This window comes from Lepidochelys kempii, chromosome 5 (genome assembly GCF_965140285.1).
Source record: "Lepidochelys kempii isolate rLepKem1 chromosome 5, rLepKem1.hap1, whole genome shotgun sequence".
NCBI classification, from domain to species: Eukaryota; Metazoa; Chordata; order Testudines; family Cheloniidae; genus Lepidochelys; species Lepidochelys kempii.
In genome coordinates, this window is record NC_136384.1 from 130,402,114 (window position 1) to 130,425,794 (window position 23,681).

Consider the following 23,681-nt stretch of genomic DNA (forward strand, 5'->3'; position numbering starts at 1 on the left):
AGATCAAATTTGGCTCCATTTGTGCCCTCCTATAAAATACTGAGGTGTGTTTCCTATTGTGTATCAGGCTGCCATACACCCTAAGTGGGAGCCTTCTTCCACCAGAGCATAGAGGGATTCCGCATCTGAAAGGTATATGGTACATCTCATCCTACCTCTTGTCATGGTATGGTAGTTGGTGTCATGGTGTATTTACTTACTGTATATTAATTACCTACTAGATGTCTGTGTGTGCTGTATAGAGATTTAGACAAGGCTTGGTCCCTGGTGAAAACAAGGCAGACAATGCTGGGACTTGAGTTGTGGGGAAACCTGTTTGTGTTTGTACTTTGTTGTTGTCCAGTTGTTTAAGAAAGACTGTGGTCATTCCATATATTGTGGCAGTGGAAGACTGCAGGCATCAGAAGTGCCAGCTTTGCCTATTATCAAACACAGTATAGCCTTTCTTTTTTAATTTGCAAAATTCACTGAGTCTCCCTATCATTAGTGTTCTATTGTAGTACCTTTCTTTTACCTGTGTTTAATGGATTAGGTGTATATAATAGTGCTTTGCTTTAGAATCTATGGTCTTTTGAAGCCTTTGAGTGCCCAAGGATTGCAGGATCTGACCGTATACTGTAACTGTTGTATGCACTGTGTGTCAGATTTTGCTACCCTTACTTACGTTGAGTAGTATCTTTCTGTATGAGTAGTGCCATTGAGTGCAGTGATTTCTTTGTGGAGTAAGGTACTATACAAAATGAATGTGACCATTAATTAATATATTTTTCTATGTTTGATTTCCACAGTGTAAATTTGATAGCTTGGATCCAGAATACCTGAATTCTCAGGTTTCCAAGTACGCCAAATTTGTGAATCAGTTGGAAAAAGGTTTGCCACCCAATAATATAGTGCCCCGGCTCAAGGGGAATGTGGAGAAGATGAGAGAAAAGGTAAAATAGCAACTTGAAATTAACTTTCCAAAAAGCTTTTTAGAAAAGGGGAGGGATAGCTCAGTGGTTTGAGGGTTGGCCTGCTAAACCCAGGGTTGTGAGTTCAATCCTCAAGGGGGCCATTTAGGGATCTGGGGCAAAAATTGGGGACTGGTCCTGCTTTGAGCAGGGGGTTGGACTAGATGACCTTCTGAGGTCCCTTCCAACCATGATATTCTATGAAAAACATGAAGTTAAAATATACTACTTATTTTTCAATAAACTTCAAAGATTCCCTCATTTTATATAACTCGTCCAGAGGCAAAATGGAAAAGGAGTGAAAAACAAAAAACTGAAAAGTTCAGTTTTTTAAAACCAAACGAGTTTGGTTTTTGCCAAAAATTTCAAACAAAAAGAAACTGTGGGGAAAAGGATCTTTTGTTTGTAAAAATAATTAAATAAAATTTTTGATCAAAAGTCTTTTACAAGTTCTACTTACAAGCTTTATTTAAAAGATGGTGCTTTGAGAGAGGTCTAGCGTTGTAAAATACATGAATGAAAAATAAATATATTGTTCGTTTGACTTTTCCAGCTTCCAGTTATCACAGACCTAAGAAACCCCTTTTTGAAACCCAGGCACTGGGCAGTTTTGGAGCAAATAGTTAATGCACAACTGGTGGATGTGGAATACCCGTTATCTTTGGCTCGACTTGTTGAGCTCAGTGCTTTTGACTTTTCTCAAGAAATTCAGGATGTTTCTGGACAAGCCTCTGGAGAAGCTTCCCTGGAGACCATTCTCAAAAAGGTAACTTTTACAAACAAACATTTTGTCTTTGTTTTTGACAATGGGCTGAAAATCTTGACCTTTTTATGGACGAATAAGAAAGAATGTGTCTCTCAGTTATGGTTCACAATATATAAGTACCACATTAATGGTAAGTAGAATTTTTATATTTGAGTGAAATATAAAGCAGAAATACAGTTTCTGTCATAATTCATAGATTCATAGATATTACGGTCAGAAGGGACCGTTATGATCATCTAGTCTGACCTCCTGCACAATGCAGGCCACAGAATCTCACCCGCCCACTCCTGCAATAAACCTCTCACCCTTAATAATAGACCTCTGCCCTTCCAAGGATCATGTTCAAGGGGGCTTACAAAGGCAGAGAATGATTCTGCAGGTGCACTGCCCACAGAACTCTCCTTGGCGGAGAATGTTGGGCCCACAGAATGTTCTGTGCCTTTTCGACTGCCTCTACAGTAGCACATACCTCCTGATGTCAGCAAGTCTGCGCTGAAGTCATGTTTTGGCTTAAAAAGGCTCTGTGCAAGTTGACATTATTGTAAACAGACAAAAACCACGCTTTGTTTATTATGGTTTTATGCAAAATAAGAAAAAGGTCGATGCTTGTTAAATGGAAAAGGACAAAGTCAACAGAGATTTTTTTCCTTTTTCTTCTGAGAAGAGAGAACAATCATTTGACAGTGTCTGTTTAGCCCCATGCATCTGAAGAAGTGGGTTTTTTACCCATGAAAGTTTATGCCCAAATAAATCTGTTAGTCTTTAAGGTGCCACCAGACTCCTCGTTGGGTTTTTTTTAGGTGAAAGAGCAGTTTTTTCATTAGTTGGAATGAGACTGTCTACATTTTATTTACTTTGTAAAACCTAAATGTTTTAGTGTTGTAAGTAGATTTACAAGGTTTATAATTTTCTCAACCAGGTGGAGGATTCTTGGAAAACAACTGAATTCATTGTTCTTCCTCATCGTGATTCTAAAGATGTTTTTATCCTTGGTGGTACAGATGACATTCAGGTAAGTCACTGCTTGTACTTAATAGACAGCTGAGAAAAGTTCAAGTGAAACTAGCAAAAATTCAGATGAAACTAGCAGTGGCAGGTTACATTTATAAAATTCAGGCAATGACCTGGTAATGGTCTATGTTGATGGAACATTTCATATTATTTTAAACAATGTATAAAAAAAATATAAATTCACATTCTTTTTGCTTATCCATTTAATAACAAAATTTTTTCTCAAGAGAGTTTCTAATTTTTCATTAACATTCAGTTCTCCAAAGTTAACATTTGCAATATGTATTACAATATGTAATTATCTTAATAAATTGTAGATATTTTGGTTAATATCAAACATTAGAACTAGAAGAAGTAATATCAGCTGGATGACTGCATAAAACCTATCTAGAGCCCCTCTCCTGCAACTGTCTTCATGCGGTGTACCCTTTTTGCAGGCGCTTGGGTCTATCTGTGCAGAGCCATTTGCAGGATCAGGGCCTAATTTCTGTGATTTAGAAAATATGTTATGAAATTATAACATACACTTAATTCAGCCAAAGTTTGATTCAATTAAAACTTTAGGCAACAAACCATTTGTATTGTAGTTAGGGTGACCAGATGTCCCAATTTTGTAGGGACAGTCCCGATTTTGGCGTCTTTTTCATATATTGACTCCTATTACCTCCCACCCCCGTCCCGATTTTTCACACTTGCTGTCTGGTCACCCTAATTGTAGTGAAATAACATACCTACATCTATTTTATTTTGATCATCGCTAGTGGAGAATCAGGTCCCTAGACAGTAACTGACAGACTGTGTGCTTCTTATTTAAGGTTCTTCTTGATGACAGCACTATTAATGTATCCACTATAGCCTCCTCACGATATGTGGGCCCTCTCAAAGCACGTGTTGATGAATGGCAAAAGCAGCTCTCCTTATTTAGTCAAACATTGGTGAGTAGCAAACAACAAAACAGCTTCTTAGGACTTAGCTTGAGTCTCAAATAAAGGGCAAAGTGGTGGAGTTCTAGTTTATTTTAAAATACTGAATATGCTGAAATTGCTGAAAGGAGTTTTTTTTTTTAACCTAATTTTACAAGGTGATGTCACAAAGTCCTCTTTGATCTTATATTTGTTGGGAAACCATCATTCAGAAGATGTGAGCGACTTACACAGTTCAAATAATGAGCTTATATTTGTTTAACTTTCACCCTGGGAATGTTATCTAACTGGCAAGTGAATGGCTTCTGCAAATTGGAAGTGCGTGTTGGCTGCAAGCAGAGAGAAGCTAGGGTGCATAGTAAGAGCTTTCAGTAGGGTGGTATCAGATCTCTCCAGGTCTTGGTGTGGGTGGAGGGTGGGTCCGGCAGCCTATGGGAGGCAAGGTCCAAGCCTCTTGCGATGTGGGGTAGCTGGTGCCTTGCTGCTGGAGTGGGGATGACAAGGTCAGCTCTGAGTTCTTGACATGAGGCACTTCTTGCAGAAGGTGTAATAGCTGGGAGTGATTCTGGGTTGGGTACATGTAATTGAGGAAATATAGTGGGCCAGTTCATCAGCTGTGGGGTAGACAGGGCTAATGTTATGGGTAGAGGAAGGGTTCTGCACTGAAATACTGCAGATGATCAACTGAGGATCAATATACAAGGCCCAGTTGGCCTAAATAACACTTGAAGCATGTGGACCTAAATTGAAATGGGAAATTATTCAAAATATTAAAACTAAAGAAAATGTGTATGTGTGATTTTAAAATTTAGCAACAGTAAAACATTAATATTAGAAAGAGAAGCACCACTGGACAGCTTTCTTCCTCTGCAGATGTGGCACTGGGAGAGGCTCACACAGCACTGATCAGAGCTACGGGAGTTTTTTGCAACAGGAGAAAATAAGAGGTCCTAAGCATGCTCATGTACAGGCGAGGTAGCAGGGTCCCAGAGCTCGCGCTGCAGCCTGAGTCTGAATGTCTACACTGCAATTCAACAGCCCCTTAGCCCGAGCGCTGCGATCCCAAGTCAGCTTGCATGGTCCAGCCACAGAGTCTAATTGCAATGCAGACATATCCCCAGAGGCCAGCATCACCTGGAAGTGGGATTGTGCCTATCCTATGTCCCCTTTGTGCCAGCCTAGCCGGTGCAAAGAGGCTGGGTTAACAATGAACAGAGCCTGAGGCTTATTTCTCTATAATTTCTCACTGTTGCTACCACCATTGCAACTCCACTGATAGCAGCAGCAGTGTAGACGTGGCACCAATAGCTACTGGTGCTGTGTAGACCTACTCTGAGCAGGGTTAGGGGACATGGTGCTGAAAATGCTGGCAGCCTGGAGTTCTGCTTACACAAGCACTTCTAATGTTGCTACCTCCAGTGGAGCTGCCAGAGTAGTAGCCACAGTAGGAAGTTTAGGGCAAAAAAGCCTTGTGTAGATACCACCTCATAGTATGACATCTTTGTGCTGCTGGAAAACCTGACTGGCCTGCCATATCCAGCACCATCTTGTTAATCCTCATGCAAGGGAAGAAGGCAGCAGACCTGCAGTTAAGCCTTTGTTTGGTGGTGGCCAAGTCAGTCTCTTGCAGTCTTTTCCATGTCATAAAATAAAAGTTCTTCTCAAGCAGCATATATTTTATCCTTTATTTTCCCCTTTAAAAAAATCACAGTTTAAGAGCGAATCTGACAAACAAATATCCAAGAAAATTTGTTAGATTTTTCAAAGCAGCCTAGCGTGTTATCAAATAGAGTTTACTTGGTGAGTGCATTGGAAATGTACGTTCTTCATGACCATACAATTTGCCGTATAGAAAATTATCTTAGGAGATCTTTGGGGAGTGGCGGGCAAAGTGCACACTGTCTCATCAAATGTCTGATAGTTGAGCCAAAGGGCTAAAATTGTGTCATGAATATTGAAATTTTGGCAGTCTAAGGGTGGATATCTGAAATATTGTGGAGGATTCATGTTTAATATTTGTGGATTTTCTTCTGCTTCCCAATTTGAAAATTCAGACTGTATTTCAATAGTTCTCCTTTGTAAGGATGGGGACTAATTGCTCAAGTTTTCCTTTTTTTCTAGGAAGAATGGTTGACATGTCAGAGAAACTGGCTTTACTTAGAAAGTATTTTTAGTGCTCCTGATATACAGAGGCAGCTACCTGGAGAGGCAAAGATGTTCTTACAGGTGGATAAGTCCTGGAAGGAAATAATGAGAAAAGTTAATCGTCTGCCAAATGCTCTTCGTGCTGCTACTCAGCCTGGTATAAAATAATGGTGTATTATCCCAAACAATGTATAAGCCATTGTAGGTGATGTTAATCCTTATTCAGCACTTACTAGGCTAACATTTATGTCTGTTAGTAGGATGAAAAATATCTGTACTGCTCCACCCCACGGCCACTCCCCGTGCAGCGTAAACTAACAAGGAATAAGACAGTTGTGTCCTGTTTACTATGTACTGCATTTAATTGCATTATGTTGTCAATCAACTTTCTGTTTAATATATATTCAAAATGTAACTTGCTATAGCTCATTTGCTCTCTTTATGCATTCTCTCCCTAGTTTCACTGTGCTTTCTCTTCTCTTCCCACTCATAATGTATATCTTCCATTATTGTTTTCAGTGTCCTGTCTCCTTTTTACTTTCTCTCCTTGCAACCTTTCTCTATATTATGTTCTCTCCCTATTCTCCTATATTTTGTGTCTTTCTAACAATCAGTTTCCCTAACTGTCATCAAGTGGCCTTTCCACCTCCCAACCACACCCTGATGGCTTCAAGGAAGCTCTGCACACAGCCCATTGCCTCAGTTTCCCCTTTCAAAGGGCTCCTTAAATAAACTCCATACAGGCTTTTTTGTCCAATAATGCTCCTGCATCCAAGTCTAGTTTACTGACATAAAGCAGAAAGCAAAAAATCAGTCCGGAGGCTTCTCTGCTTCCCCAAGTCTGTTCTTTGCAGCTCTTCTCTGCCTTGGCAGGCCACTTTCAATCATACCTGGCTGGAGTCTTTTCTTACTTTTGTAAGAGTCTCTCTTTCCATCCAGTACTACCCTCCTTGAGATCTGGTTTTACCCACAAAAGAGTTCAAAATAAAATTGCCTCAATTCCATGCATTTAACCTCTTATCAGGGTCCTCCCAGCCCTTTCCTGCCTATAGTCTCAGGCATGATAACCACTAGACAATTAAGTTGGCTTAACTGTGTTGCTCAGGGATGTGAAAAATCCACACCCATGAGTGGTGTAGCTAAGCCGACCTAACCCCTGGTGTAGATAGCACTGTCTTCTGTCAATCTAGCTACTGCTTCTCGGGGAGGTGGATTGCCTACTCCCACTGGCATAGGTAGTGTCTACACTGAAGCATTACAGTAGTGCAGCTGCAGCGGTCCAGCTGTGCCACTGTAGCATTTTAAGTGTAGAGATACTGTGAGTCCCAAGTCTTTCTGTTAGAACCCAGTGACTCCTAGCAACCTCTGATCTCCCTGAGCATCCTCCACTCAGCTTCCTGTTGCTCTTTATAGCAGAACCAGGTGATCCTTGTCTCAAGCCACCGTGTTACACTCATCTTTCCATCTCTCCCCTACTTCACTAATCTAACTTGTAAACTCTTCCTGAAGGGCTTGATCCTGCAAATGCACACAGGAGTGAGGTGCACGGTGGGTGAAATCATTACCATTCTGATTATATACTATTTAAAACTCACTTTGAATTGGTGTCAATGACCTCAGAAGGTGCAGGGCAATGGAAAATCAGACTCAAGCTTTTCCATATTAAGCATTAAGATCCAGGTACTAAGTGGCACTGGACACTAACTCTTTCATTTGCCAGGGTAGGAGAGTTCATTTTGGATTACAGTAAAATTTGCAGCAGTCAAAACATTCAACTTTCTGCTGCTGCATTCCTGTAGAATCCACTTTATCTGTAGAATGTTAGGACCTTTTTACTGGGTTTTAGACTTCTTTGGTTGTTTGAATCACTTTCTGTCTGTTGACATTTTTCATAGTCTACAGCATATACAGTATTTTAAGAAACAAAATGGACACTTGCTTTATTTTATGAAGTATTTTCCTGCACAAGTCCTCCAAGCCGAAGGCAGGGGATCTCTCATATTCACGACTGAGTACTGCTCTATCTTGGCTTTTTCCAGGGTGATACAGAAGGATGAGGGGCAAGGCGCACTGGAGCCATAAAATGGTGCACATCCCTGTGCCTGGACAGCTCATAGCCACTATTACAGCCCAGTGGTTGGAGTAGCGGCCAAGGAGCAGCTGGATGGCTGTCCAGTGCCCTGACTGTGTTGTGAAGGATGAGTTCTTCCACCTCTAACCCTTGGGCAGAATCCTCTGTTTGTTTACTCAGGCTTCATGTGAGGGATAGAAATTTTGCCCTTGTAGGATTAAATTAAAACGAGTTCAGTGGGTGAAGCAGTAATTGAATATGTACCCTGGTTTCATAGGTGAATTCTTTGCAAGCCCAAAAATGTGCACTGAAGTTATTAACACAACAATATTTAGTTTTATCTGGTGAAAGGATTTCAGCCATAGCTTATAAAAAGTGGAGTTTTTCCTTGCATTTTTAATCACAGTGTTTTCTCTTTTGTTTTTTCATTCTCAATACTCTGTTTTCTCAAGTAATCTTTTTTCTCTTAATAGGCCTCTTAGAGACTTTTCAGAATAACAATGGGCTACTTGATCAAATTCAAAAATGCCTAGAGGCTTATTTGGAGTCCAAGCGAGTTATCTTCCCCAGGTTAGTAAAAAGTCATTGCAAACAATCAGTGCAATCTGCTGATTGACATCAATCGAAGGCATATATTTGATTTAATGTTATACTGTGTGTTACTAATACAAAAGGCAAGAATCTTTAGTTATACTATAAAATTCTTCCAAATTGTACTAGTTTTAGCTACCATGAGAATGGTTTTTTAAATTTTTCTGTAAAATATATTGCATCTAAAGTACTTTTGTTTATCAAACAGGTTTTACTTTTTATCGAACGATGAACTCCTGGAAATCTTGGCCCAGACTCGCAATCCTCAAGCAGTTCAGCCTCATTTAAGAAAATGCTTTGATTCAATTGCTAAACTAGAGTTTGCCATGATGACTCCATCTGAGGGAGAAGAAAAGGTTTTTACTAATGATATTTTAGCAATGTTGTCACCCGAGGGAGAGAGGGTAAGTAAATATTTTTATTACTCTTTCACTCTGTTTCCAGTCAATATATATTTTCCATATATATGGTACTTGAAAGGAAAAAGTTAGAAACACAACTATTATATGTGAATAAAATACAGAATAGGCCAGATCCATCACTGCATTACATCAGGTTTATAAGGCTACAGTTCCTTAGATTTCAGTGGTGTTATACTTGCATAAAAATGATATAATCACAGGATTGGAAGGGACCTCGAGAGGTCATCTAGTCCAGTCCCTTGCACTCATGGCAGGACTAAGTATTATCTAGACCATCCCTGACAGGTGTTTGTCTAACCTGCTCTTAAAAATCTCCAATGATGGAGATTCCACAACCTCCCTAGGCAATGCATTCCAGTGTTTAGCCATCCTGACAGTTAGGACATTTTTCTAATGTCCAACCTTAACCGCCCTTGCTGCAATTTAAGCCTTTGGCTTCCTGACCTGTGGAGTAATACACTGGTGAATCAGGCCTAGTATTTTTTTGCTGTGCCATCAATGACCCTAGAAAACACCTGCAGTATGAACGTATAAACTCAGAGGAAATAGTACCTCCATGGTTAATACAGCTTTTGTTTGTAGGTTGGCTTAGGGAAGGGACTTAAGGCCAGAGGAAATGTAGAAGACTGGCTTAGTAAAGTAGAAGAAGCCATGTTCGCTTCTCTTAGACGCCTGACTAAAGCTGCTATTGCTGATTATCAAACCAGAGTGAGAATGGAATGGGTTGTTGCTGGACACCCATCTCAGGTAAGCCACACTAATTTTTGTGTGATCTTTCTTGCCTACTGTGATAGAATACACCCCTGTGTTCACACCCTACATGCTGTTGCAATAACGTTTGTACAAGGTGTGCCTTATGAGGAACCATTTGAAGATTTATAACTTGCTGATCAGTATTAGCATGATAAAATGTGTCTGGCAGCTTTATGCCTAAAGTTATAAGTTTCCCTGTATGACGTTAAAAACCCATGTTCAGAGTCACGAAGCACCAAACTGGTCAAACATACCTGACTTGAAAAAGGAGAATCTGCTTGTCTTAATTTGTGTTTAAGCAATAAACAGTCATCAAGCAGAAAGGGGGAAGGGAGAAAATAAGGAAAGCGTGCACAGGTGAAAAAGCCACACAGGGAACATCCTTCCTCTAGCAAACTTCCTGTCTCTTGGTTCTCAGCTGGAAATGATTTTCAAAGAGGGACTAAAAAACTATAAAAAGAAGGGGCAAACACCCCAAGACACGCTTTTCTGTATCCCTGCCCACCTCATTCTCTGCACCTGAGAAGACAAAGGAAACAGCCATTGGACTCTTTGGGAGGGGTCCTGACTCCATGAGTTTTGTCAGTATTGCTACTAGAAGCATGTGGTGAAAAACTTTGTTTAAATCTAATATAGTTCGTTAAATTAGGCACTAGAAAGTGTTTTATCTTTATTTTCTTGTAACCATTTTTTATTTTTATGCCTCTTTATTTCTACTGACTTAAAATCTCTTTGTAGTTAATAAACTTGTTTTATTATTTTGTCTAATCCGGTCTGTTTAACTTGAAGTGTCTGGGCAACTCTAAAGTAATAAGCAGTTGTGTATTTCTTCCCTTAAAGTAATAATGGACTTAATATGTTTGGACTGTCCTTGGGGAAAATCCAGGAATGGGAGCATGTTGGGGTCACCCTGCAGTATAACCCAGGCTGGTAAAAGCCAGAGCGTAACCCTAGTTACACACAGACACTCTGGGTGTGGCTTGCATGCTGGATGGCTGTTTGTGAGTGGTCCAGGAGGGAGCTACTTCAGCAAGGCATTGTAAGGCACCCAAGGTTGCAGGACAGGGATGACACAGCCCTCCACTGGTCTGCATAGCACCCTGGTATGTCACACCTATCCACTTACTTTGGGCTTGATCCTGCAAACATCTAAACATATGCTTAGTTTTAAGCCCATGAGTTGTCCAATTTAAGCCCGTGCATGCTTGCAGGATCATGGCAGTGCTTATTTATGTGACCCCATCATTATTGTATCTGAATTCCTACTCTGCCAACTTCTTTAAGACGTATCAATGGTATTTTTGTGTTTCCTTTCTACAGGTTGTCCTGACTGTTTCTCAGCTCATGTGGTGCTGTGATCTGACTCAGTGCTTAGAAGGAGAAGATCATGATCACTTACAAGCTTTAAATGACTTCGAAAAAATAAATTTTGATGTGAGTTTTGGCATCAAATGAATTTAACATTTTGTTGTGCCATGCTTGAAAATTAGTTCTGAATTAATTTTTAAAAAGAAAGTAAAATTCTGCTAAGTGGCTAAGTCTGTGTATCCAGTCATGTTGTGAACCAGCTGATGTTCACGTGCCTGAGCCACCTTAGGGCTTACTGCATCAGGGGAATAGTGATCTTAAGGTCAAGTATAGAGATTGTGGCTTCAGCTGAAATTGGTAGGGCTTGCTGCATGGAAGTTTGTTCATGTCTTCACAAGTCACTGTTTGCTCGACATGACATCAAGAGCAGATGCTGGTTTTAGAAATGCTGTGCTGCAGTCACTGTTAAACTTGCCAGATTCCTCAGGCCACTATCGCGGGGAGGTCAGTACTAGCTAGCATCCTGCAATGGAGCTTTACAGAATCAAGATCATGAAGGAGAATCTTGTAAACAGTAACTTTTTCTCCAACCACATTGCCTCCATCGAGCCTCACTGACCCTTCATCCTTAACTCTGCTTTGGAGCCCATCTCCAAAGAAGGCTTCTGGAGGCAGAAGAACTGAGGGATGGCTTAAGGGAATGGGTATTTATACCCTGCTTCTATGGAATGATGGCTTTGAGGGAATTGTGAGTGCTCATCTCTGCCAAAGTTGCTCAAATATGGTCTTTTGGCCGTGTGAGTGGGTGTGTGAGTGGGGCTCAGAGTATGATTCAGGGGGGGCTTTGCATAGGGCTTTTTCTGTGAGGTTTAGCCACAGTGGGTAGGGGTTTCAGTGTGTAGTGGTCAAATGCTAAGTGCCAATACTTTCAAGTTGGTGTTTGATAATATTTGGCTCTCCAATGGAGCTGATATTTGGGAAATATGGTAGTCAGCTTCCATGTCACCAGTCTGTTTGATTTTCTGTTATATCTTAAATAATTTTATATACTTTAGTTGGTCTTAGAGTTGCTAAGTTTATATATATATTTTTCTTATCTGTATTGAGAACTGTTTGAAAGCAGTCAAAAATGGGAAAAAATGAATGCAAGCTTTATTTTAATGACCCTCAGATGTAAAACAACTATATTCTAAATAAGCACAATATCTCCAGAAGTGTGCAATTTTATTTCTTAAACTTTCATATATTAGTTAGAGACATATCCTGGAGCTGTGCTAATTTGAACCTGCTGAAGAGCTGACCACCTATTTTTAAAGTTCTGATATTTTCAGTGCACTGAGAAAATATTTTAACACTTTATTTATTCATTTATAGAGGTTAAATGCACTGGCTGGATTAGTCCGTGGTATTCTTCCAAAATTACACAGAAATATTATAACAGCGTTGATAACTATTGATGTACATGCAAGAGATATTGTTAGTGAACTTGTAGCAGAAAAGGTAAAGCAATTGTTTTTTCCAAAATAGCACTTTGTACAAAAATATCCAAGTTAACTGCTTTGAATCACATTATTCAAAAATGCATTGTGTATTATCTCTGTAGGTGGACACTGTTGACAATTTTGAATGGCAAAGACAACTACGTTATTATTGGGATCTTGATCTGGATAACTGTGTTGCTAGGATGGCTTTATCCCAGTATACTTATGGTTATGAATACCTAGGAGCATGTCCAAGATTGGTGATAACTCCACTGACTGTATGTATTTACTTATACTCTTTATCATTATTTAGCTGGAAGTTAGAAGTATTAGTAGTGAATAACCCGTAGATAGGTAGTTGATATTTAGAAATCTTTTAGTATGGGATTGACATGTAGCACTGTATAAAACAGGGGCTTATGCTCCTTCATAGTGTTACCTCTTTGCAGCAAAATAAAACTAAAGTGCACTGGAAGATAACAGCCTGTTACTATTACCAGTTACACCTTTGGTGAAAAGTCTCAAGATGTTCATCTATGCCTATGCAAAGGTATATAATTCAGCCAATATTCAACATATCTTGGCATTTTCTATTACATGGAAAATTCAGGAATATTTATGGACAGGCTTTGAACTGAGTTTTTGGCTGCAGTGAACGATCCAAACTGACATATGGGAAAATCAGGTTCATGTGCAATAAGGAATGTAATAAAGTTGGGCAGTGGGTGTTTACCAGAATGAGGACTTCAGAATTTAGCCCACTATATGCTAATATACTGAGCTATACTTTTTAATGGTGTATGTTGGACAGTTTGTGCTGATTTAAATATATTAGAGCAGATCTTCCGATGGTGTAAATTGTCATAGCTCCATGGGGAGCTCCAAGTAAGGATCTGCTCCATACTATTTGCTATCACCTTATACATAGAGTATTTGTAAATATGTCAGCAGGCTTATGAAGTGTTTAAAACAAATCAGAAAAAGTGAAAAGTAGCAGAAGCTTTGGCAAATACCTACTCTTCCATATGTAACAATACTATATGAATCTCATCAGGATCGCTGCTACCTTTGCCTTATGGGAGCTTTGCAGCTTGACCTAGGTGGAGCTCCTGCTGGACCTGCTGGAACTGGTAAAACAGAGACTACTAAAGACCTTGCAAAAGCACTTGCCATCCAGTGTGTTGTGTTTAACTGCTCTGATGGTTTGGATTACAAGGTATGAGAAGTAAATGTATTAATATGAGCAATCTCTCTATGCAGTCAGTGGGATTGCACAGACAAAACTCAATGCTCCATTTGTCCCTGTGAAGTTACATGTCTACAGTCACATAGGAAATGAACAGTAGAGCTGGAGTAGAAACCAGAGCTCTTGGATTTGTAGTCATGAGTCTTAATCACTAAGCCAGTCTTCCTTTTGTTTAGCTATACTACAGTATAAAGAGGATCAATGTGCCCAGCCTTTATAGAATCTCCCCATAGAAATGGTGCTGTAATTTTGTCCTACCACAGAATTTTCTCTTTGCGTTATGAGAAAGGAGAGGGGAGGGTGATGAAAAGAAAAAAAGAAATGACACATTAAAATTAACAAAAAAAATCTTAATTATCATTTGGAAAGAGTGAGGAAGTCAGGGAAGTTTTTAGGAAATTAGAACTATATAGATATAGAAGCGCATCGGCTGCAAGCATTTTGGATGTTTAAAAAGGCAGGTTTTTGGAAGATGTGTCCATAATAACAAGTTTCCCTATTCTTTTGAACTGCATTTAAAAATTTTATCTTGGGCTAGATTCTCTTTTTTGCCAAGATGCACTCAGTTTGTAGGGGCTGGTGGTATCATACTGCCCCAGCCCTGGTCCTGACATAAACCTGTTCTAACATGACAGCTACCTATGGTTCCCTAAGAGACCATTCACTAGGGGACACTTGCCATAGGGGAGTGGACTCCACTCCACCCCCTCCCTACCCATTTGCCTTATCACACCCACTGCCCCCCCTCACAAGCCCCTGTAACAGGTCGACTAGGCTGGTGTAGGAGCTGGCTCCACCAGTTTTACACCCCTTTGGAATTCCTTTCTGCTGTGACAGGTTTCAGAGTAGCAGCCGTGTTAGTCTGTATCCACAAAAAGAAAAGGAGGACTTGTGGCACCTTAGAGACTAACAAATTTATTTGAGCATAAGCTTTCGTGAGCTACAGCTCACTTCATTGGATGCATTCAGTGGAAAATACAGTGGGGAGATTTATATACACAGAGAACATGAAACAATGGGTGTTACCATACACACTGTAACGAGAGTGATCAGGTAAGGTGAGCTATTGTATGGTAGCACCCATTGTTTCATGTTCTCTGTGTATATAAATCTCCCCACTGTATTTTCCACTGAATGCATCCGATGAAGTGAGCTGTAGCTCACGAAAGCTTATGCTCAAATAAATTTGTTAGTCTCTAAGGTGCCACAAGTCCTCCTTTTCTTTCTGCTGTGGAAATTCTCAGCAGTGGCCAGATCATGTTCCCGTGTACCTACTGAGCAGTGTAAAGGGATGGGACTGGGATTGCAAATCTGTGCACTTTTACTGAGAATTTTGTAGGTCAGCATTTAAATTCTCAATTATGAGCTGATTTGATTGTACTAATTTTATAAGAAAACCATGTAGAACAGAGTTCAGGGAAGGTTTTGGATTTCACAAATCATGTGACATCTTTTTAGAGAACATGGACTTTTTTCATACTATTAATTGTAATAAAGAAATTTTTCTAAGAAAGCATTTTAATATACAACATGTGGCAATAAAATAGTTTTTTAAGAGATTCTATTTTCTTTTCCCATGGGGGTATAATTCTCCTATGGTCAGATCTGGTGCAGATACTCTCTGATGTCAGCTTTCCCTTGACATTTATTTCTACTTCCAAGGCCCAATTTTCTTTTTCTCTTCTATTTAAAGGATTGAGAACCCCTGTTGTAGTGCCTCTTTTCTCTCTGTCTCTCTCTCTTTGCTCCTTAATCATCTTTATTTTTTTTAGTTCGAAATTAGCCCACTTGATGAAAGTATCTTGAAGTGCTTTACTACCTAAAGCTGATCAAAAGCAAGTATGCATAAAAATATGGCTTACAAATTGATTGGAATCATTCCGGGGGTTTTACTATAAACATTCTATTCTGCGCCTTGTGCATATGCATCTTTAATTACAGAATAACATGCTGTTTGTTCCCAGGACCCCTGCCTCATTCAGTGGTCTGGATGCATGTGCCAGTCAGAATGGGGGCCCGTATCGTGCTGTACACTGTATAAATAAGCTAGTTTTTCTTTCTTCCACAAAGTGACATTTCTTCTTCCTCTCCATTTCTCTCAAACTGGATTAACTAGCTTCATAGCTTTTGAAGAACTGGAGACATGCCAGTGCAGTGTTAAGCTAAGACTGTGCTATGATTTCAGATGATGGGACGATTCTTCAGTGGTTTGGCCCAGTCTGGAGCATGGTGCTGCTTTGATGAATTTAACCGAATTGATATTGAAGTTCTGTCTGTGATTGCTCAGCAGCTGATTACTATTAGGAATGCTAAAGCTGCAAAGGTAATATCTTTTTTTATTAGATATTAAAACAGACATAGTGTTTTATGTACATTTTTAATGAATGTCCTGTTAGTGAAGACACTGAAATCTTAAATTCTTTATTTAACCACAGTATAGGTACAACACAGACTGCAGCAATATAAGCTTCTCCAAAAATGTGTCATAACCCTGACCTAGTGAGGTCACTTGTAAGGGTCTGAGGGTAGTTGAGTCTCCATTCTCCACGTCCAGTCAGTCCTTATCCTTTATTATGAGATTTCCAGCAAGGGTGCTAAACAATGCCAACTATGGGCCTGACCCAGCAAAGACTTGCTACTGTGCATATCTTTACTCTTGCATGTAGACCCATTGAAGTCAGTGGGATTACATACTGGAGAAAAGATACACAATAGTCACTGTTTACAGAATTGGGTCTGTGATGGCATATTTCATGATGTTGAATTAAAATCACCAACTCATATGACAACAGGAGTGGTCCTCCATTATCAATTTTATTTAATGTTTGGATATTAAACTTTTACATTCTTCAGATTCTTATTTTTCAGGAAAATGTAGTTAAATCTTTATTTTTTTAGTGTTTATTAAAGTGGATTATTGTTCAAAAGCTTTTCCCAGCACAACTCTGTGGATATTAATTAATTCTGACCTGTAACACTTACGCTATTTTCACTTAATTTCAGTGCCCAATAGAGACCATCAGATTAATTTCAGTTGAATTCTATAAAACAAATCCATCTAATTTCTTGCGTAATTTAGCGTTTGTAAGTACTTTTCTTTCATGCACACTTCTTAGTCACAGAATATTGAACATTCTCGCCTTCTGCCATTTTTAAGCTCCTCTCTAAAGAGTCTGATAAATTATTACTTAACTTTAGTTCCATTCCCGAACATTCCAGGCTGTGGTCCTTCCGTGTGTCATCATACTAAATGAAGGATATGTATGTACACAGCAACTAAGATAATGCCTGGCTCCATTCTGAATTATGTAATAGTATTAGGGGAGTTGGATTTATTCACAGTGGAAAAGAGTAGATCTTGAGGTGACCTACCATTAATGGAGATTTTGAAATTCCAGAAGAAATTAGTAAAATTGGGAGAGATCAATTGTTCACATTGGTGATGGATTCCAAAACTAGGAGTCTGCTACACATTTGGAAACTTAGTCACAACTGTTGTTGAAAGATATAATGGCTAATAACATCTTACATATCTATAGGGCTAAATCTTCTGGTTCAAACAAGAGCTGTGCACCCAGCGTGATTTGACGTGTGGGGTGGGGCAGAGCCTAGAGACCACACCTTCACAGTGGCCCCCACAGCAGGCCTGCAGAGGGGAGAATATGGGGAAGAGGCATGGGGAGGGCTGTTGATTTTCATCTACCTGATCCATTGTTGTAACCCCACTGTGTTGGGGCTGCATAGCAGATCATGGATGATATTGCAGCCCTGAAGCTGATGGATGTGATGGGGGTCTTTGAGGCTTTCCTCGCATCCTACCCCCAATTAGAAAGGCCTCCAACCCCTCACTGTTTAACTTCCCTACCTAGAGCTAAGGCAAAGGCCAGGTAAATGGACTGTAGGTTTGACCCATCGGGCTTTTCATTTAGAGAGATCACAAAGCACTTTATTGTACCTCTCCATGGATTCTGTCCTACACAGAAAGCATCCAATGGCATTATTACTCCATTTTCCAGGAAGCAGGAAGATAAACACGATCCACCTCTGCTTCATCTCAGCTCTCCTTTTTGAGGGATGGCTTTTATCTTTTATTCTTATTCAGCCTTCCTCCACAGAGTGCAGATCTTCAGTTCCTAGGGGCAGGTTCACTATGCACTGAAGACTTTCAGAAACCTGATTTCGCAACAGGTCGACCTGATTCAGGTCACTGTGTTCTAAAGCAACAAGCAGTGAGGCATTGTGCCCCCAATGTCTTGGAATTCTTAGTAGAGAAGGAGGGGGCTCCGTCTCACAAAATGTTCCTGGTCACCACTTATCTAACGGCAGAGGACCAGGAATCTCCCCAGACTGATCCAACCTCTTAAAAAACTCAGTGCCTCTGTCAGCATTTTCAGTTGGTTAGATTAGTGTTAGAAATTCTAGCTTTGTTTATTTTATGTGTGGAAACTGTTTCTTTTATTCATTTTTATTAGTTCCAACACCTCAGTGTGGGCTCATGGATCCTACGATGGATCCAAAGGGGAAGAGGTGAGGATTTAGGAGATGTGCCTCTTGCTCTGCTGAATTCTCCTCTTCAGATGCCCGTAGGAGGTGTCTGGCTTAGCTGGGGAAAGAATACTCTCCTTCATGGTGCATGATCAGCAGCAACTTCACCCCAGGATCTCTCAAGGAGCATCAGAGCCTGCTTCAAGCCTTTCTACTTCAGGAGGCTCTGGGGTCCCTTAAACCTCTGGTTCCATAACTGCTGGTTCAGTGAGAACTGAGAGGCCTGCATTGGTCAAATAAAAAGTGCCTCAGATCCCACTGAAGGTACTGTCCTCAGTGTCTGAACTGAAAACAAAATGTCCAATACTGAAGGATCCTAAACCAGCAAATCCTAATTCTAGACATGTGGAACCTCAGAGGTGTCTTCCTCTGTTAGCAGAGCCAACTGTTTGTGGAAAAGCCCCGCTTTATAACCAGAAATTCCACAAAGCTTTCTGCTGTACTCATGAGAATTTCATATTTATTTCTATTTGTTTCACATTTAAAACCAGGTGTGAAGCCAGTAGTTACATTTGGTTTTTCAAAAGCTTAGAAAGAAAAATGCATTATCCAAGTGTATTCACACTCAGATATAAATGCAAATCACAATTTACTGTCTGTAATCTGTCCCTTTAAAAAAAAGTCCTAATTTTTTAAAAAAGAATGTGTGATTTTATATTTTGTAGAAATTTAGTATAAAGTATATTGACATTTCATTTTCTTTTAAACAGCTCTCTCGATTTATGTTTGAGGGACGTGAAATAAAGTTGGTTATGACCTGTGTGGCATTCATCACAATGAATCCTGGCTATGCTGGACGAACAGAGCTACCTGACAATCTAAAAGCTCTCTTCAGACCCTTTTCAATGATGGTTCCAAATTATGCCTTGATTGCTGAGGTACCTGTAAATATAGGGATTGTCATATGACCTCTGGTATGCAGGATGTCAGACTAGATAATCACAATGATCCCTTTTGTCCCTAATCTATAATATATATGATAAACATGTTGCAAGTGTTTATTTGAGGGCAGTGTTACTGTTTAATAGTAATGAACCACAATATTATCATGAGTCTCTGTCTATTCTCGATCTCCCTGGAGTCTTCTCAAATATGCCATTAATGAAGTTATGCTTGTGCATAGATCTCTTTGTAAACTATTTCCTGGAAAGTTGGAGTTTCTTCATAAATCCACTTAGTTAATCCCACACAGCATTCTTCTGTTTGGACATGAAATATAAGTCCGTAATTTAAAATATTTGCTATACTTTATTACATAGTCTTAAGTGTGAGTCTTTTGGTCCTTTAGGGCTAGACTGTGCAACCCTTCCCTGCACTGGTGAGTATTTACTCACACAAGTATTCCCATTAAAGTAAATGGATCTATTAGTAAATTCTCACCACTGTAAGGTTTGCAGATCTAGCCCTTAATATTTTCCCAAAGTAAATTGATTTAATGCTTTATTTCCTGTAGACAGGAGAAGATTGCATACCCGAGAGTGTTTGTAAAAAACTATAGTTACTATAATTTTGCGTTAATTTATTTTATCTCTAATACATATATTAATATGCATACATTCAGTGCCAGTTGAAGACAATGTGAGAGCAGCACTGAGTCCCTAGAAATAAAAAATTCTAGTATTTAATAAAAAATGTAGACATATCTTGTTTTCGTTAGGTGATTCTGTATTCTGAAGGATTTGAATCTAGTAAAATTCTTGCAAGGAAGATGACTCAAATGTACAAACTTTGTAGCGAGCAGCTTTCTCAACAAGACCATTATGACTTTGGAATGAGAGCAGTCAAATCTGTATTAGTCATGGCTGGGTAAGTATCCTCATTCTGTGTGAGATATAACATTAGTATGAATATAATTTTATATACTTAGAGATATTAACAGTTTTTATGTTTTAAATTATGTTTATGTTAAGAAAGATTCCTTCTGTAATTACCACTATTGTAAATGAAATGTGGATGATCACTGCATGATTTTTACACAATACATTTATACATTAGTGTAATACATGAAAATAGAGAAATTCCTTGGTTATAGGGACAATGTAGCCTGGGAGCATAAGGCAGTATATGTATTATTGCATACATTCTGACTGTCTTCATCAGAAATATCTGAAAATGGCTTATTAAACATATGAATTTCAAAAGCTCTACACTTTTTTCTACATTCTAAAAGGAAGACACATATAGAGGTCCAAAAAAAACCCCCCAAACCAAACCCTATTAGTAACCTCTGAAGATAAGTAACAAACTTGCATGGAACTCGCAGTAGTATGTCTGGATACACTAATTTCTGTTGGTGATGTGATTGGCTAAGATTGTTTCCAGACTCCAGTATTACTGAATTCTGAGGAATAAATAATAGAAACATGGTGAGTAGTCAAAAGTTGGAGTTCAGATATAATAAGTGGATTTTTGAGTTAACACAAAATTTTATATGAACAGTGTAAGTGAAATGTACTAGAATTCTTAGGGAGTCCTTTTGTGAGAGATTATTTACACAAGTTCACCTACAGTACCCATGAATAATAGTCGGTATTAAAATAGATTGAGTGAAACTGAGACATCTTGTTTGCTTTTTATTAAAATTCAGGTCACTAAAAAGAGAGAACCCAGATCTGAATGAGGAAGTGGTATTAATAAGGGCTTTACGAGATTCTAACCTACCGAAATTTCTTGCAGATGATGCTCTTCTGTTCAGGTAATTTTCTATAATACTAGTTTGTTTTCTTCATCTAGTCATATCACATTTATGTTGCCATAGTGAAACAGAAGACCCAACTTTCTAAGTGTAGTTTAATTTGTATTTTAGGTGGAGACTGTTGCACTTAATGTCTAACACAGTGATTCTCAACCTAGTTACTATTGTGTTATGTGGGCTGCATCCACGCAAGATCTACCAAAAAAAAAAAAAAAAAAAAAGGCTTAGTATTTGTTATAGGACAGCAATATGATTCAAATCAGTACAGTACCTTTCATTTCAACACTGGAAACGTCTACCGAGAGCATTTTTAATTAGCAAAATAAGTCAAAACGTTAACTGGTAAAATTAATTAATTTACTGTAAGGGTGGCATGGGATGGTGTATTGCCACCATCACTTCCATACTGCTGCTGGCGGCGCGGTTGAGCACCTGGAGAGCACAGCTGTGGAGCCTGCCTGCAAAGATAAGGAGCCCTGCCTGGTGCGGGGCGCCCCTCCCAGCCAGGGACTGCCTGCCATATACCCAGTCCCCACGCACCCAGCAACCAGACACCCACTCCTCCAACACTGGGTTGGCACACATGCCTGCCCTGCAGACAGGGTGGCCTGTCCAGGGCAGAATGCCACCCCCAGGGATTGTCCCCTTCAGCATCCAGTCCCTCACTCAGGGACTGCCTTCCATGTAGCCAGCCCTCCCAAGGACTGCCCCACAACATCAACCTCCCCATCCAGGGACTGTGCCCCAGCTACCAGTCCCCTCACTTAGAATCTGTCCCCCATGCACTGGATGCACCTCCCTCCCTAGCCCCCTGCACTCCCTCTCCATGCCCCTGTGGCACTAGGCCCCTGCACCCCCTTCCCCGTGCCTGCTGGTCTCCTACTTCAGCTGCATGGAGCTAAGGCATGCAGCCCACCCTGCCCGCCTGCCACTGCGGTCCTAGTGCCAGAAGCCTACTGCAGCCGGGGTCACTGGACCCATGATCCTGCGAGGTGGGGGCTGATGCTGGACCTGATCCTGTGCTACCCCATTTTTTCTCACACACACACATCCACTGGGTATTTAAAGTTAAGCACCTAAATCCCTATATTGGCACCTCAATAAAGCCCCAATTCAGGAAAGCACTTAAGCATGTGCCTAAGTGCTTTACCTAAGAGAGGCCTGGTTTGTTTGTTTATTTTGTTTGTTGACAAGTGCTGAGTACCTGTAGTTTCCATTGACACCAGTGGGGGCTGCAGGTTCTCAGCACCTCTGAAAATTGGGTCACTAGTTCAGGTACCTAAATATAGGTTTAAATTCTTAACTGTAGGTACTTACATTTGAAAATGTTGGTTTAAGCCCTGGAGCAGCCGTTCTAGCACATTAGGTGATAGCTATATACAAGAGCTGTCCAAGTGAAAACAACAACAAATGAGAATGGATATGGAGGGGAGGGATAGCTCAGTGGTTTGAGCATTGGCCTGTCAAATCCAGGGTTGTGAGTTCAATCCCTGAGGGGGCCATTTAGGGATCTGGGGCAAAAAATTGGGGAGCTTTGAGCAAGGGTGTTGGACTAGATGACCTCCTGAGGGCCCTTCCAACCCTGATATTCTATGATTCTAAGGAGTACTTCAGTATGAAAATGGATGTTTCTAAATATATAATCCATGTAATTTTTAATTAGTTTAATGTAATTAACAAAAATAAAAAGTGACTTTTTTTTCTTTTTGTCTCTGACAGTGGGATTATTTCTGATCTTTTCCCGGGAGTCATAATCCCAGAACATGACTATGGGATACTACAGTCAACAATTATAGATGTCATGCTTGCAAAAGGATTGCAGCCTGAAGCAAGCATGGTTCATAAAGTCATACAGCTCTATGAAACCATGTTAGTAAGGCATGGTGTTATGCTTGTTGGGCCAACAGGAGGTGGAAAAACTACAGTTTACCAAATTTTGGCACAGTCTTTAGGAGTTTTACATGGGGCTGGTGAGGAAAACCCTTTTTACCAGCCTGTTAAAACCTATATTCTGAACCCCAAATCAATTACAATGGGTGAATTGTATGGTGAAGTTAATAATTTAACTCTGGAGTGGAAAGATGGCTTGATGGGTCTTAGTGTTCGAGCAGCTGTTAATGACACAACTGAAGATCATAAGTGGATCATCTGTGACGGGCCAGTGGATGCACTGTGGATTGAAAACTTGAACACTGTTTTGGATGATAACAAGATGCTTTGCTTGGCAAACAGTGAAAGAATCAAACTCACACCCTCCATCCATATGGTGTTTGAGGTACTGTAATTTCTTGGAATTTAATATTCATTGTGATATTCCTGATTTGCTTCACTTAATTTAGGGACTATATTGTTATATTGGTAAGATATATGATCTGCAGCTGAATTTATCATAGAATCATAGAATATTAGGGTTGGAACAAACCGCAGGAGGTCATCTAGTCCAACCTCCTGCTCAAAGCAGGACCAACACGAACTAAATCATCCCAGCCAGGGCTTTGTCAAGCCGGGCCTTAAAAACCTCTAAGGATGGAGATTCCACCACCTCCCTAGGGAACCCATTCCAGTGCTTCACCACCCTCCTAGTGAAATAGTTTTTCCTAATATCCAACCTAGACCTCCCCCACTGCAACTTGCTCCTTGTTCTGTCATCTGCCACCACTGAGAACAGCCTAGCTCCATCCTCTTTGGAACCCCCCTTCAGGTAATTGAAGAGTGCTATCAAATCCCCCCTCACTCTTCTCTTCTGCAGACTCAACAAGCCCAGTTTCCTCAGC

General features: G+C 40.0%; 1 protein-coding gene across 8 annotated transcripts in view; it reads left to right on the forward strand.

The window, feature by feature from the left end:
- The window catches only part of DNAH6 (dynein axonemal heavy chain 6), a 192,300-nt gene that overhangs the window by 38,402 nt on the left and 130,217 nt on the right, over window positions 1-23,681 (forward strand). For all 8 annotated transcript variants that reach the window (XM_073345870.2, XM_073345872.2, XM_073345871.2 and 5 more), the window contains 17 exons: window positions 789-932; window positions 1,504-1,716; window positions 2,636-2,728; window positions 3,543-3,662; window positions 5,772-5,952; window positions 8,340-8,436; window positions 8,666-8,861; window positions 9,462-9,626; window positions 10,953-11,066; window positions 12,315-12,440; window positions 12,544-12,699; window positions 13,476-13,637; window positions 15,853-15,990; window positions 18,923-19,090; window positions 19,870-20,018; window positions 20,800-20,907; window positions 22,627-23,182. In XM_073345870.2, the coding sequence (XP_073201971.1) occupies window positions 789-932; window positions 1,504-1,716; window positions 2,636-2,728; window positions 3,543-3,662; window positions 5,772-5,952; window positions 8,340-8,436; window positions 8,666-8,861; window positions 9,462-9,626; window positions 10,953-11,066; window positions 12,315-12,440; window positions 12,544-12,699; window positions 13,476-13,637; window positions 15,853-15,990; window positions 18,923-19,090; window positions 19,870-20,018; window positions 20,800-20,907; window positions 22,627-23,182 (2,886 nt within the window). The remainder of the gene's footprint in view (window positions 1-788; window positions 933-1,503; window positions 1,717-2,635; window positions 2,729-3,542; window positions 3,663-5,771; window positions 5,953-8,339; window positions 8,437-8,665; window positions 8,862-9,461; window positions 9,627-10,952; window positions 11,067-12,314; window positions 12,441-12,543; window positions 12,700-13,475; window positions 13,638-15,852; window positions 15,991-18,922; window positions 19,091-19,869; window positions 20,019-20,799; window positions 20,908-22,626; window positions 23,183-23,681) is intronic.